The following is a 13,877-nucleotide window of genomic DNA, read 5'->3' on the forward strand; positions in this document are numbered from 1 at the left end:
ACTACTCTAACTTCGAAGTTCAGGATGGCGTTCCACTTAGCAAAATGGGGATTACGAGGATAAATTTAGCATCCTAAAATCCTGACCCTTGCTCATTTATGCTTTGGCATCCTGCAGAAACAGCAATTCACATCTGGGGTGGAAATCAAGTTAAAGTGAGCTTTAATAAGACTCACGAAATAAGAGGGACCTAAACCCATGTGCAATCAAACCTTAAAAAAACCCCAAACAAACACCATGCATAGCATACTAGCACATCTCTGGTCTATAAAAAACATACCCATGCAGTTTTTCATCATCATAAATCCACTTTCATAACCTTCAAAACATTCACATTCGAAGTCTCCAGGAGTATTGACACAAATGCCTTGGCCACAAAGATCGGGAGAGATGCGGCATTCATCAATATCTGTAACACAAAACACACAGTATTTTCCAGGAGTTCAGTTTTTCCTTTTCAAATCAAAGTTATGGGAGAGACATCCATGAGTTTACCTGTGCAATTCCTCTCTTCAGAATCAAGGGCAAATCCACTGTCACATCTACACTTAAAGCTGCCAATGGTATTTCTGCATTTTCCATGGGTACAAAGACTGGGAACCATTTTACATTCATTGATATCTAAAAATGAAACAGTAAGGATATATGATGTTTTCACTTCATAAAAAACAGCGCACAAAAGAACAATGCTGACTTTAGAGCTCGTCCTTCCTTGTGATAATGACGCCTCCTTTGGGGAAAATTGTAGACCACACTACATGAACTGATACTGACTTCCACCTAACCAACAATGTAGACACTCTGCACCGGGCAGTTCCAGTCCTCTTGGCAGTCCAGTGCTCCTGGCAGTCAAGAGCACTTTCTGCCATAAAATGGTATTAGTCTCTCCTTTGTCCTGCAGGATCTGATCTGTAGCTCACTGAAGTCAACAGTAAGATTTCAGTGGACAGAGGATCAAACCTATAAGAGCACAGGGAGCTTCCAAAAGAACCACTCTGTCTTCTGGTTTCTGAGAAAAAAATGTGACTTCCATGAGTCACAGAAAACATAACAAGCATAAATAAAAGCACATGTCACTTTTCTTTATGGATAATTAATGGCTTAGTAACTGTTTATAAAACCAAGGCTGAAACTAACAGCAGCAATTGTCATTGATATATAGTTTCCCCTCCTTTCAGACTTCAGAATGTTTAGTTTTTGGGTAACTGGCTTGCTTTATAAACATGTTCACATCCATTTGGCTTCTGACATTGTCCAGCTTAACCTCATGGGTAACCCTGGAAAGATGGCTGTCAGCACATGATGCTAGGGTGTCACTGTGTGATTCCCATTTAATGCTGCAAGTTTACCAACAAAAGTCATGACAAGACTTAGTTTACAGTAAATTAAACTCTGCTGATTTGAGCTATCACCCTGGAAACACTTTTCCTCTACTTCTCCAAATAGCTCCACAAGAAACTCGCGAAATTATTCACCCTCCCTTGCTTGCTCCACAGTAGATTTAAAGTTATTGCACCCTGCACAGCTAAGAAGGATTGGTCTTTCAACACATCCAAAGCTGACTGCTAAGTTTGTTCCAGTTCTTGTACTATGAGATGCCAGGTTTTCAAAGCTATTCCATCAGCCAAAAGTGCCATTGGATGCAACACAGGAGGAAAAGTCAGGCACAATTTAACCTCTCTACTGAGACACAAATTTAGTGTTTTGAGGCTGCAGTATTGTATGGTATTTCATGGTCTGTGACACAGACTGAATTATCTTGTGTTTTATTCTGGCCTTAATTTCCATGAAGTCTAATTGGATTTTCAAATGTGGCTTAAGGTGAGTGAAGTGCCTGACCACCAGTGAAATCTTCAAGACCACAGGAGCTGTCTGAGGAAACAGTAAAAGGAAAAGCCAGCAGGATCTGCTGGCAATGAACCACAAACAGATCACATACCTTTAGAGAAAGGTTTCCCAGTTATTTCTATCTTTGTAGAGAACCCAGATCCTCTTGGACAAAGAGCTTCAAATTCAGGTGATCCCTTCAGAGGGCACTCCTCACACTCAAAGCCCCACGCTGCCCCCACTGAACAGCAGCAAGCATCCATTCGGTGTCGGCCTGGTATTTGTGAGGTGCATTGCTCATCTTCATGCTGCAGGTAGCAACTCTCCAAGCGAATGTCTGTTGGGCAATTGAACAGTATGTTGAGAGAGAAAGAAAATTTAGTTCACCACAAAGCAATGCTTTTCCAGAATTCCTTCACAAGACAGTTTGCTCCATGTTTTTGTGGACTCAGAGGAGCATACCAAGCACAATGCATAATTTCTAACAGCAAAATATTAATGCTGAACTCAGAAATTAAGAACTGAAGTAAGTTTAAAGCACCATTCTGAAAAATGGTGCTCAACACCTGAAGTAAATTTTGGATCATTTAAGCATCCCAGCTTACCATACCTACCTAAGGCCTTTTAAGTACTACAAGCTATGCCTTGTTCTGAGACCAATCTTAGGCATTTACTGTCAGAAAGGGACAAAGGTGCTATGGATGGACAGCATACAAAACGTTGCCATTCTGCTGCACCCTCCATTAAGGTGCACTGTGCGGCTAGGAACACCCCGTCCCTCCTCAGATGCCTGAGTCCTGGCCCACAATGGTCCCCCCTTGCTTCCAACCTTGGTGATTTCACCGGGGCTGCTGATGGAGAGTGCGAAGAGCACAGATGATCTGTAGGGATTTGTCAGATGAACAATCTAGAACTATTATCAATGTTATTCACCAGCTAGCAGATGGTGATGGGCTTTAGCTACTATCATTGGAATATGTTCATATTGCAGCTGAACTAAGTTCATGTCCCTGACTGATTTCAATTTGAAAATTACTTATGTGGACAAAAATAATTTCCTTTACTTCTAAGAAAACACGCAGCGCAAACATTGCTCACCACATAGATTTGCCCTTCCTTAGTAGACCTGTAAATGCAATTAATACCTACCAAGACATGTCCGTCCAGAAGCATCTAAAGTCATTCCACTGGGGCACTGGCAAACAAACGATCCCAAGGTATTGACACACTGCCCGTTTGTACAGACTCCAGGAAACACCTCACATTCATTTACATCTATTTCCAAACAAAATGTGAATAAAAGTAATCACTAGCATACTAAACATGAACAAATCAGAAAAAAAGAACATTCTAATGTTTGTTTTTTAGGATAAAATACAAAACCACAGCAGTTTACATGGCCTGACAAAATTCCAAATATTTAGGATTTCCTATGCAAGTCAGCCAGAATCAATTAATTACAGAAAACTGTTGATGATTAGAAATAATGCATGTCGCTATTTGCTGTTCCAACATATACTGAAAACAAACTAAAATGTAACAAAAAAAGAAAGAAGGGACATTTAAAAATTGTATAAATTTTCATACTCATCGTGGGTCAGATTTTTGAAGCAAATGGGCAAAGACAAAGCTAAGTGCATAATGAGATTATGCATTATTCCAATGAGATTAAGTTATGCTGTATTTTTCTAATGTTTTTTAAAATCTTTGTATTTTTAATATTTGTGTCTTATCAGGCACACCTCTGCATGTCTGGAAACTACAACACTGTTTGAAATCCAGCCCTCTGACCTTGTCAGCAATTAGTAACTTTATATAGGTTAAAATAAACACACAGATCTTAACTTCATTAAGTAAAGATTATATTTCTATGTTTAAGTGGCAAATTTAGCACTTTTGGGTAAGGATAATTTGATCATCACTGTTAGCTTGGCCTGAGCATAAATAAATATTTAGTAATCTAACTGTGGGGTCCTCCCACCAGTGTCCTTTGTGAAAAGCATACGGTTCACAACTGCCTTTAGGCAAAGGCCTCCAGCACTAAATATGGCACATGATGAAGCATGACAATATGTAAGACAGGAGAGGATAAGAACAAGAAATGAGCAAAGAACGACTCTGATAATCTATAGCTGAACACTCATGTATAGAGTAATCAAGAAGTGGGTAGGCTGGACTCGCTAGGCCTCCAGACAAAACTCCTGCTATGAACAGACTCTGCACCTCTCACACTGCATGGAGCAGGGTGGAGGACGAACATGGGGAGGACACAGCGGCCTCTGCCCTTGAACAGCGATTATAAATAAAAGGCCCATACTGACTGGAAGGCAGGAAGAAAAGCCAGTGGGCTATTAGAAACCACTGAAACACAGTTCACGGCCTGCGAGCTATATTCCAGCTGACAACTCCAGGGCTCACCCGTAAACTAGAGGAACACTGCCAATTTAGCTTGCTTATTTCCTTGCACAAGGTCCATTACTCATTTTGCATGGGCTGCATATGGGAGAACTGAGTATCACCGTTTGGGAACCAAACTTACTCCCTTGTCCTGTCTCTTGCCAGTAAATTTCCTAGAGATCTTCCCATCTTGAAAAATGCTTACATTGGTTGAAACCCAAATAAGGCTTCAGTATGTTAAAAGCAAGGGAAACTACTCTGAAAAATCTGGGGCTATCCAGGTCCCACTGAAATGAGAAGATTAAAGCATGTAATGGATGTAATCTGAAATGCTGGTAAAGGAAATGCTGAAAACAGTTATGTCTACATCTTGGAAGGATAAACTTTCCATCCCAGCAATGCTGAAAATGTTCTAAGACTTTCCTTGTGAAGAGAGATAGGTGGGGCCACTTTTTTTTTTCCTTTTCTTTTACTTACACACTCCAGAAAGTGTTGCTGAGGTCAGATAAGTTATGTACAGTGGGTCTGCAGCACAGACGTGCCAAGGTATTCAGTCATCATTTGGAAAGCAAAAAATATGTGTGAGGGTGTTCCTCTTTTTTGTTTGTTTTATTTTTCATTTTATTTTTTGTTAAGGGAAAAAACAACGTTTCTTTATGGAAGCTACATATGGGAGCAATTTTTAAAAAATATTTTAACTGCCGTGTCATGTCAGATGTTGTCAGTCAGGATGACCCACAGCAGTTTGAGACTCTCCGAGCTTCTGCATATTATGGAAATATGCAGTACTTTGCCAGTGCTTCAAATCAATTCAAATGAAGATGAAATAGGGTGGGACCTTCAATTCTCACCGAATCGTATAGAGTCATCACATAGAAAGCAAAAAGCTAAATATTTATAAAGTCTTCAACCTTTTCTTTAATCAAAGTTTAACTGTGTCCCAATGCCTTCCCCCCCCCAATAAGACAATGAAACTATGCTTTGGAACATGTCTGATTTCATAAAATGTTGCATGGAAGACATCCAACGTTAAGAAAAAAAAAACCAAAACACTTTCATGTGAAATATAGTCTTCAAACATTCTTTTCCTAAAACATAGTAATGGCTTGTCATACCACTGTCTCAATAATGCCATGTTTTATAACATATATAAGATTCATACTTTACCCAAATAGGTTACTCAGTTAACAGTATTTGAAGAGCAAGAACCATCTTCTTATACTGGTAGACACTACATTTGCAACTGTGTACTTTGAGATAAACTGTGAGTATGTAGGAATGTTAAACAAACTGAAACCAAATTCATCCCTGACATAACTCTAATGAAGTCAATGGAACTACACGAGGTAAGAATTTGGCATAGTGTTCCTCTATGCTAAATTAACCGCTTAAATCAAAACACTGGCATTTTTTTATTCAAGCTCTGATTTATGTTAAGGCAACAATAAATACCTTCACACAATGTTCCTCTTATTCTTGAATATCCCTTTTGACATATTGGGTCTGTAAAACAAACAAAAGTGAACTTTTAGAACGCTACAGTCCAAAACTCACCATTAACTTATTGTATAAAACTGATCATGTGAAATATTATCTAGAGTTTATTGCTATGAGAAGTCTGAGTGCTTAGACAGTATCTCAGTATTTTCTGAAATAATACAGAGAGAAGATGGGGCAACTACATAAACTATATAGAGTGTCAGCCATTATGCTCTTTTGCTTCCCACGTGTCTTAGCTAGCTAACCCAAAAGTGGTTATATGATTCCTGCTTCATTCAAATCAATAATTCATTTAACTTGACCACAGCACATTACAGCCATATTTACCACGGATGGATGAGGATGAATTCTGCTAAGATATACAGGATAAATTTAACTAAATATTTGAGCAAACTAGCAGCTTTCAGCATATAGAAATAACAACCCACACACATTTCTGCATTCATCAGCTCATCCTGGGTTCCCAGCTCATCCCACAGTTCAGTCTAGTTATCAAGTAAATATGAAGAGACCTCAATCCATTTCTTGATCAACTGTATGAGTCTCTAGGTCATCAGTTAATCTACAGAGTATAATAACAAGGACTACTCCCTTTCCGCCCTCCATTACCACATCAAAGATCCATTTGTTGCAAACATTTTCTTGGGAGCTCTGGGGAACATGGATCTATTGCTACATCATTAGGAACTCTAGATCACCAATCATGACAAACCACACCAAAGTAATGCTGCAAGTTACAGACTGTAGGTGTGGTCCCTTCCCTTCAGAATTTAAACTTGTAAAATGTTTACTATAAAATCCAGAGTTAGAACCTTCTATAGCTACATGCTACCTCTCTAATATTAAGACTTCTCTTTTTCAGACTGAGTAAGGAATGAGTGCTTGATAATAGAACAAGTAAAATTATTTGGCTAGCCAAATGTGACAATAATCTGGACCAACTCCAGAATAGGAAAAATCCTAGGTTCCTGAGGAAAATGAACAGTGTTACCTCGTTCACATGGTGTACAAGGGCTTCCCCAAGCAGCACCTAGTGAGGAACAGCACTGTGACTTCAGAGTTGCTCCGTTGATATTTATTTCACATCTTCCGTCTACTATGTTCTGCCAACAGGTACCCTTAACAGTTTCTGTTTGGAAAAAACACCAATGTATTGTCATGCAGATTGTTCAGCATTATACATTAATATATTTGCAAACACACTTGAATTTAACCATGAAGAATAACAATCCTTTCATTATAACTTACCACATCAGACCTGAATTTATTTTAAAAACTCTTAATTTATCCTTCTCTATGCTGGACTATAGTCTGAAATCATCACAGCACAGAGCCCTTGCAAATCCTAGTTTATGATTATTGACCTTAACAGGGAATAACACCATTCAATATCTGTATCAATACAAGTCATTGTATGTATTACGACTGAGATTAGAGGCACATGCAGAAGTACAGGGTAGATACGAATGCTTTCTAGATCTTCCATTAATCTATTAGATCCCCCAGCCTGGATATCTCATCTTTCCATCTAGGGAGCGGCAGGAGATCGCTAAGGATCAGACAGAGCTATAGTTCCACAGTTTTCCTCACTGACTAGGCAACAGCTATAAATTACTGTCCCTCCAGAACAGCTAAAGGATGAAATTACGAGTCGACAGAGTATCTGAGTCACAGCATGGTCCATGGCTACTCTTGAGCTGGTCTGGACTGTACACGACTTACTCATTCTCCATCTCAAATAGAAAATTGGCCTTTCCAGAGAACAGATCTCAATGAGAACATGTCCACCCCTCTTGCAGGATGGATTAAGTCGGTGAGCATAGTCCTGAAGAAGCAAGTCTTATCATTTCTGTATTTGTTACCAAAAAATTTCATCTCTCTTTCAAATTTTGGAAGAACACGGAAGCACACCAGGCTCCCAAGTGCTGGTCATGCTTTATGTGCCCACAGTAATGGTGAAAACAGTTTCTTGACACTGTTTCTGTAACAGTTTCCACTAGATTTACGTACACAAGTTATTTTTAAATATTTCCTAAACTTGGTGTACAACATTTGTATGTCATTGGACATTTTCAACCAGCAAACATAAAATCTTCAGAAGAATAAATACCTATGCAGATGGTTCTGGTTGTATCCAAAGTACTTTCAGGAGAACATTCACAAGCGAAAGAGCCAGGTGTGTTTTTGCACACCCCATTAACGCAGGGGTTAGATTCACACTCATCAATATCTAGAAGAGAAACACACTGCTGTTAGTACCAGGAAGAGTTAACAAAAATACATATGGCCTGTTTCAGCTTAGGGAAAAATGGAAGAAGATTTCCTCATGACCAGTTTTCCTGATATTCTGTTTTTCTATTATGAAACTCTTCACCATAGTCTAATGATGCATGTGTCCTAAAGACATACTAACATGTTAGAACATTAAAACACCGAACTTGGAAGCAGCATCTCATTTTTCAGTGATATCCAACTATTGCCTTGCTTTGTGGTGATGGACTGTGTTGTTTAAATGATCTGATACACATCCTGTCTGTGGCTCAAAAAGGGTTCAAACCAGGAGCCATCTTGTTCTCCACACAAGATAACAGATTTATAAAACTTAGTTCTTCTCAAGTTTTTCTCACCCTTAGCACAGTGTGGGCCCACTGGCAGTAGTCAATAAGGCAAGTGCTAGTACAGACCTAATATAGGCCATTCCATGAGGTTATCTGATGCTTTCATTCTGGCCTTGTCTCTCCTTATTCCCCTTCTTCCCCCTATAATTTCTTTATGTTCTACGCATTATGTCCTCATCATGGTTCAAAGTATTTCCGGCATAATCTGAGAACAATCTAAAGAAATAAAACCAGGATGAAATGGAGTGTTACCAATTACCTTCACATGTCTTTAGGTCAGGAGTGTATACAAATCCTTTTGGACAGGTGCAGGTGAAACTTCCAGGGGTATTTCTGCATTGCCCATTGTCACAAAGCAGCATGTTTAGTGCACATTCATCAATGTCTGTAATGAAAATCAAGAACTTTTTAAGAAAGAAAACATTTCTGGAATTGATGCCAGGACAGAATCTCCCTCCCAGCAGCGGCATTTCATTAGATTTTGTGTCTGTGGAGAGAAGGAGGAGACAAAGGGGAGAGAGAGAGAATACTCACACACATGACTTGCACTGTTTTACAAAGATAATAAAAAGATTTCTAGATTCTTTTAGTAGACAACAGGCTCAGAATGGTTTCAAATGGAAATGACTATTCCAAATAAACTAACACTAAAGATCCCACTTACTGCACCATCCTTCTTCATGAAAACTCATGGAAACACGAGTTATGGAAAAAATAATGGAAACGTTAATTGTTATATGAATTCAAACCAAACAAATATTACCTAGCAATAAATGATAATTTTAATTTTGTTTTCTGAATAGGGAAAAATGAAAAAAAAAACAAAACAAACAAAAAACCACAAAAAAACAGAACAAACCTTCTCTGTACATTTTTGTTGACTTTTTCCTGAGCTTTATTCTTTAGTAAGGCTGCTTTGCTTTTATAAGAGATTGTACTTCCTTTCTATACATATTCATAATATGTGACAGCCACACCATGGTTCAAAATAAAGCTGGGAATCACAGTTTTATGTTGCCTTATATTGTGGAATATGTCTATGCAGCCTCTGATTCCCTGCACAGCAGCCCCCATAGTCATGAAAGAAATGAGGAGAGGATTGGTTTGGAAAGGTTTGCTGGTCATCCTCGTCTTTAAATCACCATTTTTTTCCAAGCTGACTCTGAACTGTCTTAGATGTTATGGTTAACAAGGCCAATGTAAGTCTACACTTGCTTCAGAGATGAAAAATTTAACTAGAAATGCTAGCACTAAATTTCAAGAGCCCTTAGGAAATCTTTGGAAGAGCTGTGGTCACTAGAGAGAAGTTGCAAGAAGGTGGAAATGGGCCATGAATGGCAGGTGAAGACCAGGAGAGACCCCAAGAGCAGACAGGAACAATTGGCTCAGTCAGAGAGGCCTCAGAAAGTGTTGAGAGAAGTTGGGAAGACTCAGAGGGTCAGCACAGCAGCTGGGAACAGCAAAAGTGCTAGAAAAAGCAGGGAGGTTTGCAGAATAAAACAGACCGTGTGGGAAGCTTCACAGGAGTTCTGAAAAATTGAGAGAGGGCCAGGTGGAATATTATGGAAGAATGGGAAACAGCTGTGATGGAGCATGGATGTGGGCTGCAACAGGGTGGGCTGGGGTGCAGCTGGAAAACTCACAGATGGATGGAGAGAAGAGAATGGATGCCATAAGCTATGGGCAGACACTGAAATAGGTCATGGATAATTAAAGTCAAAGAAACAAGTGGGAAAAAGGGATGAATTACAGCATGACTTTTATCAAAGATAGATCAATTTTTTTTTTTTTTTTTTAAATAAGATAGTGGATAGTTTAGACTGGGATAACACAGATGACTTAAGCTATTTAGGTTTAAGTAGAGAATACAGAACCCAAATACAATTGTTTTGTAAGATGGAGATAACAGGAAGGAATTTAAGAACTTTAAGGTGGTTCCAGAGCTGGCTGAAGGAGAAGTTATAGCAGGGGATATTAAAAAGGGGAGTAATCATGATGGAGAGAGGATATTAGCAATGCCTTTCAGGGATCAGTCTTGGGATTGGCCCTACAAAATATTCATTGCAATGTAGAAATAAAAAATGAATAGGATCAAAAACTGTGGACAACACCAAGCTGGAAGTTATTACAAATACAGAGAATCATGCAAGACTAAATTAATCTTGACAATGTGAATGAGAGAAATAAGATGAAATACAATCACCAACGTTCCAAACCTTGCAATTAGGGACCAATAACAATAACATGCTATAAACCAGAACTCATCAGTTGAAGGCTATCGTGAAGAGAAAACTCTGGATGTAACTCCCAATTAGACGTTGACTTTGATCCCAAAGTATAACATTTGAGAAAAGACTAATGCACTCTAGAAGCAATTTAGGCAGGATATTCCTAGGGGCAATGGAGAATTGCTGGCAACACGATACAAGGCACTGGTCAGACCTCATCAGAACACTGTATACTGGTCAGATCAGTCCTGTTCAAGAGAAGGCTGCAGCCTCTGCTTTTATGAAAAGACTGAAAGTGTGGATTTGGAAAGTTTAGCCAACAAGGCTTGAGAAAGGATATGATGATTCTTTATAAATACTTTGGGGATAACTGTGGACATGGTGCTAGGTCAAAGGATAATGTTAGTTACAACATCAACTGGTAATAAAATGGTCACAAATAAATTTTAACAGGAAACCAGAAGAAATGTCTAATCAGTTGTGCAAAGGAGGTCTGGAACAATGCACCAATGCAGGAGTGGAAGAAAGGAATCTAAAGGAGTTTAAGTTATGGGCTTTCAATGGGACCATGCAATGGATCAAGAGAATTGCTAGAATTAAGATGTGTAACAGGAGTCTGCAGGCATCTGATGGGTCTTCTTTACATCCCAGATAGAGTGAGAAGAGACTGGACTGCTACTTATTACCCCATGCCACAGTGCTTCCACTGGTCACCTCTAAGGAGCAAGAACAATTTATTTCACCTTTTCTGTAATGAAAGATTTGACTTTACATGTTTTTCAATTGTACAGTGAAGGAAATCAGCCCTAACTAGAGACACCATGCCATCAGATTCTGCTGGTGCTTCCAATGACAATAAATTTTCCTGTGTCTGGCCAGTGCACTTAACACAGTTAAACCAATAGCCCTGTCTGAAAGTTGAAAGGGAGTTTTCCCAAAGTCAGAGTTGGGAAAAACCATATAAGCCTTCTGTAGCATATGGGATGCTTATCTTCGTATGATCAATTGGGAGTTTTGCTTAAAACCCCTGCTCTTGGAGGCACCTAGCACAATGGTGATGCTAGATCCTTCCTGTGGTGCATTGTAATTGCAGGATATTTTGAGAAATATTGGTACTGCAGAGTGCATGTTCAGCGGACTTAACTGAGCTGGATGTTTATCGCCTGGTTGCCAGTAATTTGAATCACTGATGGCAATGGTCCCTTACAGCCCCACAGTGGAAGATTTTATGAGCATTGCAGAGCACTGAAATTAAAACAAGAACTCAGCAGAAACATCGAGAAATATCAGACAAAATATCTGATAAAACACTGAAGAAAAAAGGTGAAGGAGGATAAAAACAAGCCTCAAACTTCAAAATGAAAAATGGGACATTTCATACCAATGCAGTTTTTCCCAGTTGAATCCACTTCATATCCAGGGTTACAAATACATTTGTATGTTCCATGCAGATTCTCACACCTTCCATTTGGACAGAGATCGGTATCCAGTAAGCACTCATTGATATCTACATAAAAGTAAAAAAAACAAGACCAAAAAAACCAGTCATTTGTTGAGGGTTTGTGGTGGTTAGTTCTCCAAATTAGAAAAAGATATATTTTCAACATTACTAACATTGACTACTCCGTATTTATAATCATGTAGTTCTGATTAGAGAATTCACCCCTAAATATTCACACTTGAGCAAAAAGCATCCCTTTCACATTGATTTAAGACCACCTCTAGCCTACAGACATTTAAAAACTTGCAATTGTAGATAAAAATTGGGATATTAACCTGCGGCCTTACATTTAGAGATGCACATGTACTAATACCCCTCAGTATATCCTGATTCATAGGATTTCCAGATGTCATCACTCTCCAAAGCATGACCATCCTTCCTTTCTGAATGCTTTTCCCTCTCTACTGCCAGCAAATGTACCAGTGACCATTGACTGACTGAAGAGTTTGCAGTTTCACAGTTCTATGACTACAAAGCTTTTATTAGAATCATTTGCTCCTTCTCTGTAATTGACCGAACTCTGTCAGCCTGGCCTTTTTGGCAGATGAAAACATGTAAGGCAGCTCAGTGTTCAACATGGCTTTATTCTTCAGGATGAATTCAGTTGAAATGTGCAAATATGACTTACATGTATGATTTCTAAGTCATATAGCTAACAACACTTCTCACAAATTTGACATTCTTTTATAACAGCACTCACACATGTTCCATGGCATAAATCAGAGGGCACACTGGTGAAATGGCATACTCCCCTCATTTCATCCGAAATTATTCTAATGTGTTGCAAGCAGCCATTTGAGTAAGCCTCCCTGCCATCATCCCCACCAGCACGTCTAACAAATCAAGGATATCAAGGTAACACTTTTATCCAGAACTGCTATAGCTTAAATTACATTAGGTGATCTTACCATTTCCTCCTGCAGTCATGCCAGTTCCACTGCTGCACAGAGCCTGATATTCAGCTGGAAAAATATTAAAATACTTACTGGAATATTCTTTCTTAGCTCATTGCTTTCAGCATCATCATTTACAATATGCCAGATAATTACTCCAAATGAAATAAGATGCCTTTCAATTATTCTAAAAACTTTAACTGCCTCACCATGTTCTGAACCTGTGGAACATTTTAGCAGATTCAGGGTTTGCATCTGCTCATGAAGATGGATGAGTAAAAACTTCACATGGTGAACTGAGGCTTTAGGAACAGACATAAACTTCATGCTGGTCCTCCTACACAAATGAACCATAACACATTCACAGCAAGATTCTCCAGAACTCACATGTCCAAGCTCTTGCTCAAGGTGCGTATTCAAAGTGACCAGGAAACAGAAAAAGTTTTCCTAGAAATCTAGTGCATATTTAACTCCATTTAGCAGTAGTGCCTTCATGAGTTCAGAGCAGATCAAGGATCTCTTATCCTCAAAAAAAATAATTAAAATATGTATCAAAGTATCTAAAATGTCTCAATTACCGCTGGATTCAAGTTCTTCCTTTGAGTTCAGAACAATTAACAGAATAAACTGACTTTTTTTTTTTAATTGAAGAGGTGGGCAAAATAACACAGGAAAAATAGCCTCCATATATGTAAATGTTCTGCTAAAGTAATTAAAATATAAAACAGAAGTCAATGATACAGAATCCAAGATTTACAAAAGATATCAACTCTACTGTACAGTAAGAAGGACCCACTAATATCAGCAGAGGCTGCTGGAAAGGCTGCTTCCTATTCTGGTAAAATTTCCTTGGTGTTTTGCTATTCTAAATAATATAGCATGTTATAAAATGGTAGTCAGCAAGTTCCTGCTG

At 38.7% G+C, this 13,877-nt stretch overlaps 1 protein-coding gene across 1 annotated transcript in view; it reads right to left on the reverse strand.

Moving 5' to 3' along the window:
* The window catches only part of FBN1 (fibrillin 1), a 142,735-nt gene that overhangs the window by 55,527 nt on the left and 73,331 nt on the right, over window positions 1–13,877 (reverse strand). The window contains exons 16-25 of the mRNA XM_010286279.1: window positions 12,980–13,033; window positions 11,952–12,077; window positions 8,602–8,727; window positions 7,835–7,954; window positions 6,716–6,853; window positions 5,677–5,727; window positions 2,977–3,102; window positions 1,940–2,164; window positions 496–621; window positions 281–409 (exon numbers count right to left, since the gene is read on the reverse strand). Of these exons, the coding sequence (XP_010284581.1) occupies window positions 281–409; window positions 496–621; window positions 1,940–2,164; window positions 2,977–3,102; window positions 5,677–5,727; window positions 6,716–6,853; window positions 7,835–7,954; window positions 8,602–8,727; window positions 11,952–12,077; window positions 12,980–13,033 (1,221 nt within the window). The remainder of the gene's footprint in view (window positions 1–280; window positions 410–495; window positions 622–1,939; window positions 2,165–2,976; window positions 3,103–5,676; window positions 5,728–6,715; window positions 6,854–7,834; window positions 7,955–8,601; window positions 8,728–11,951; window positions 12,078–12,979; window positions 13,034–13,877) is intronic.

The sequence above is a fragment of the Phaethon lepturus genome, unplaced genomic scaffold, assembly GCF_000687285.1.
Source record: "Phaethon lepturus isolate BGI_N335 unplaced genomic scaffold, ASM68728v1 scaffold4654, whole genome shotgun sequence".
Lineage (NCBI taxonomy): Eukaryota > Metazoa > Chordata > Aves > Phaethontiformes > Phaethontidae > Phaethon > Phaethon lepturus.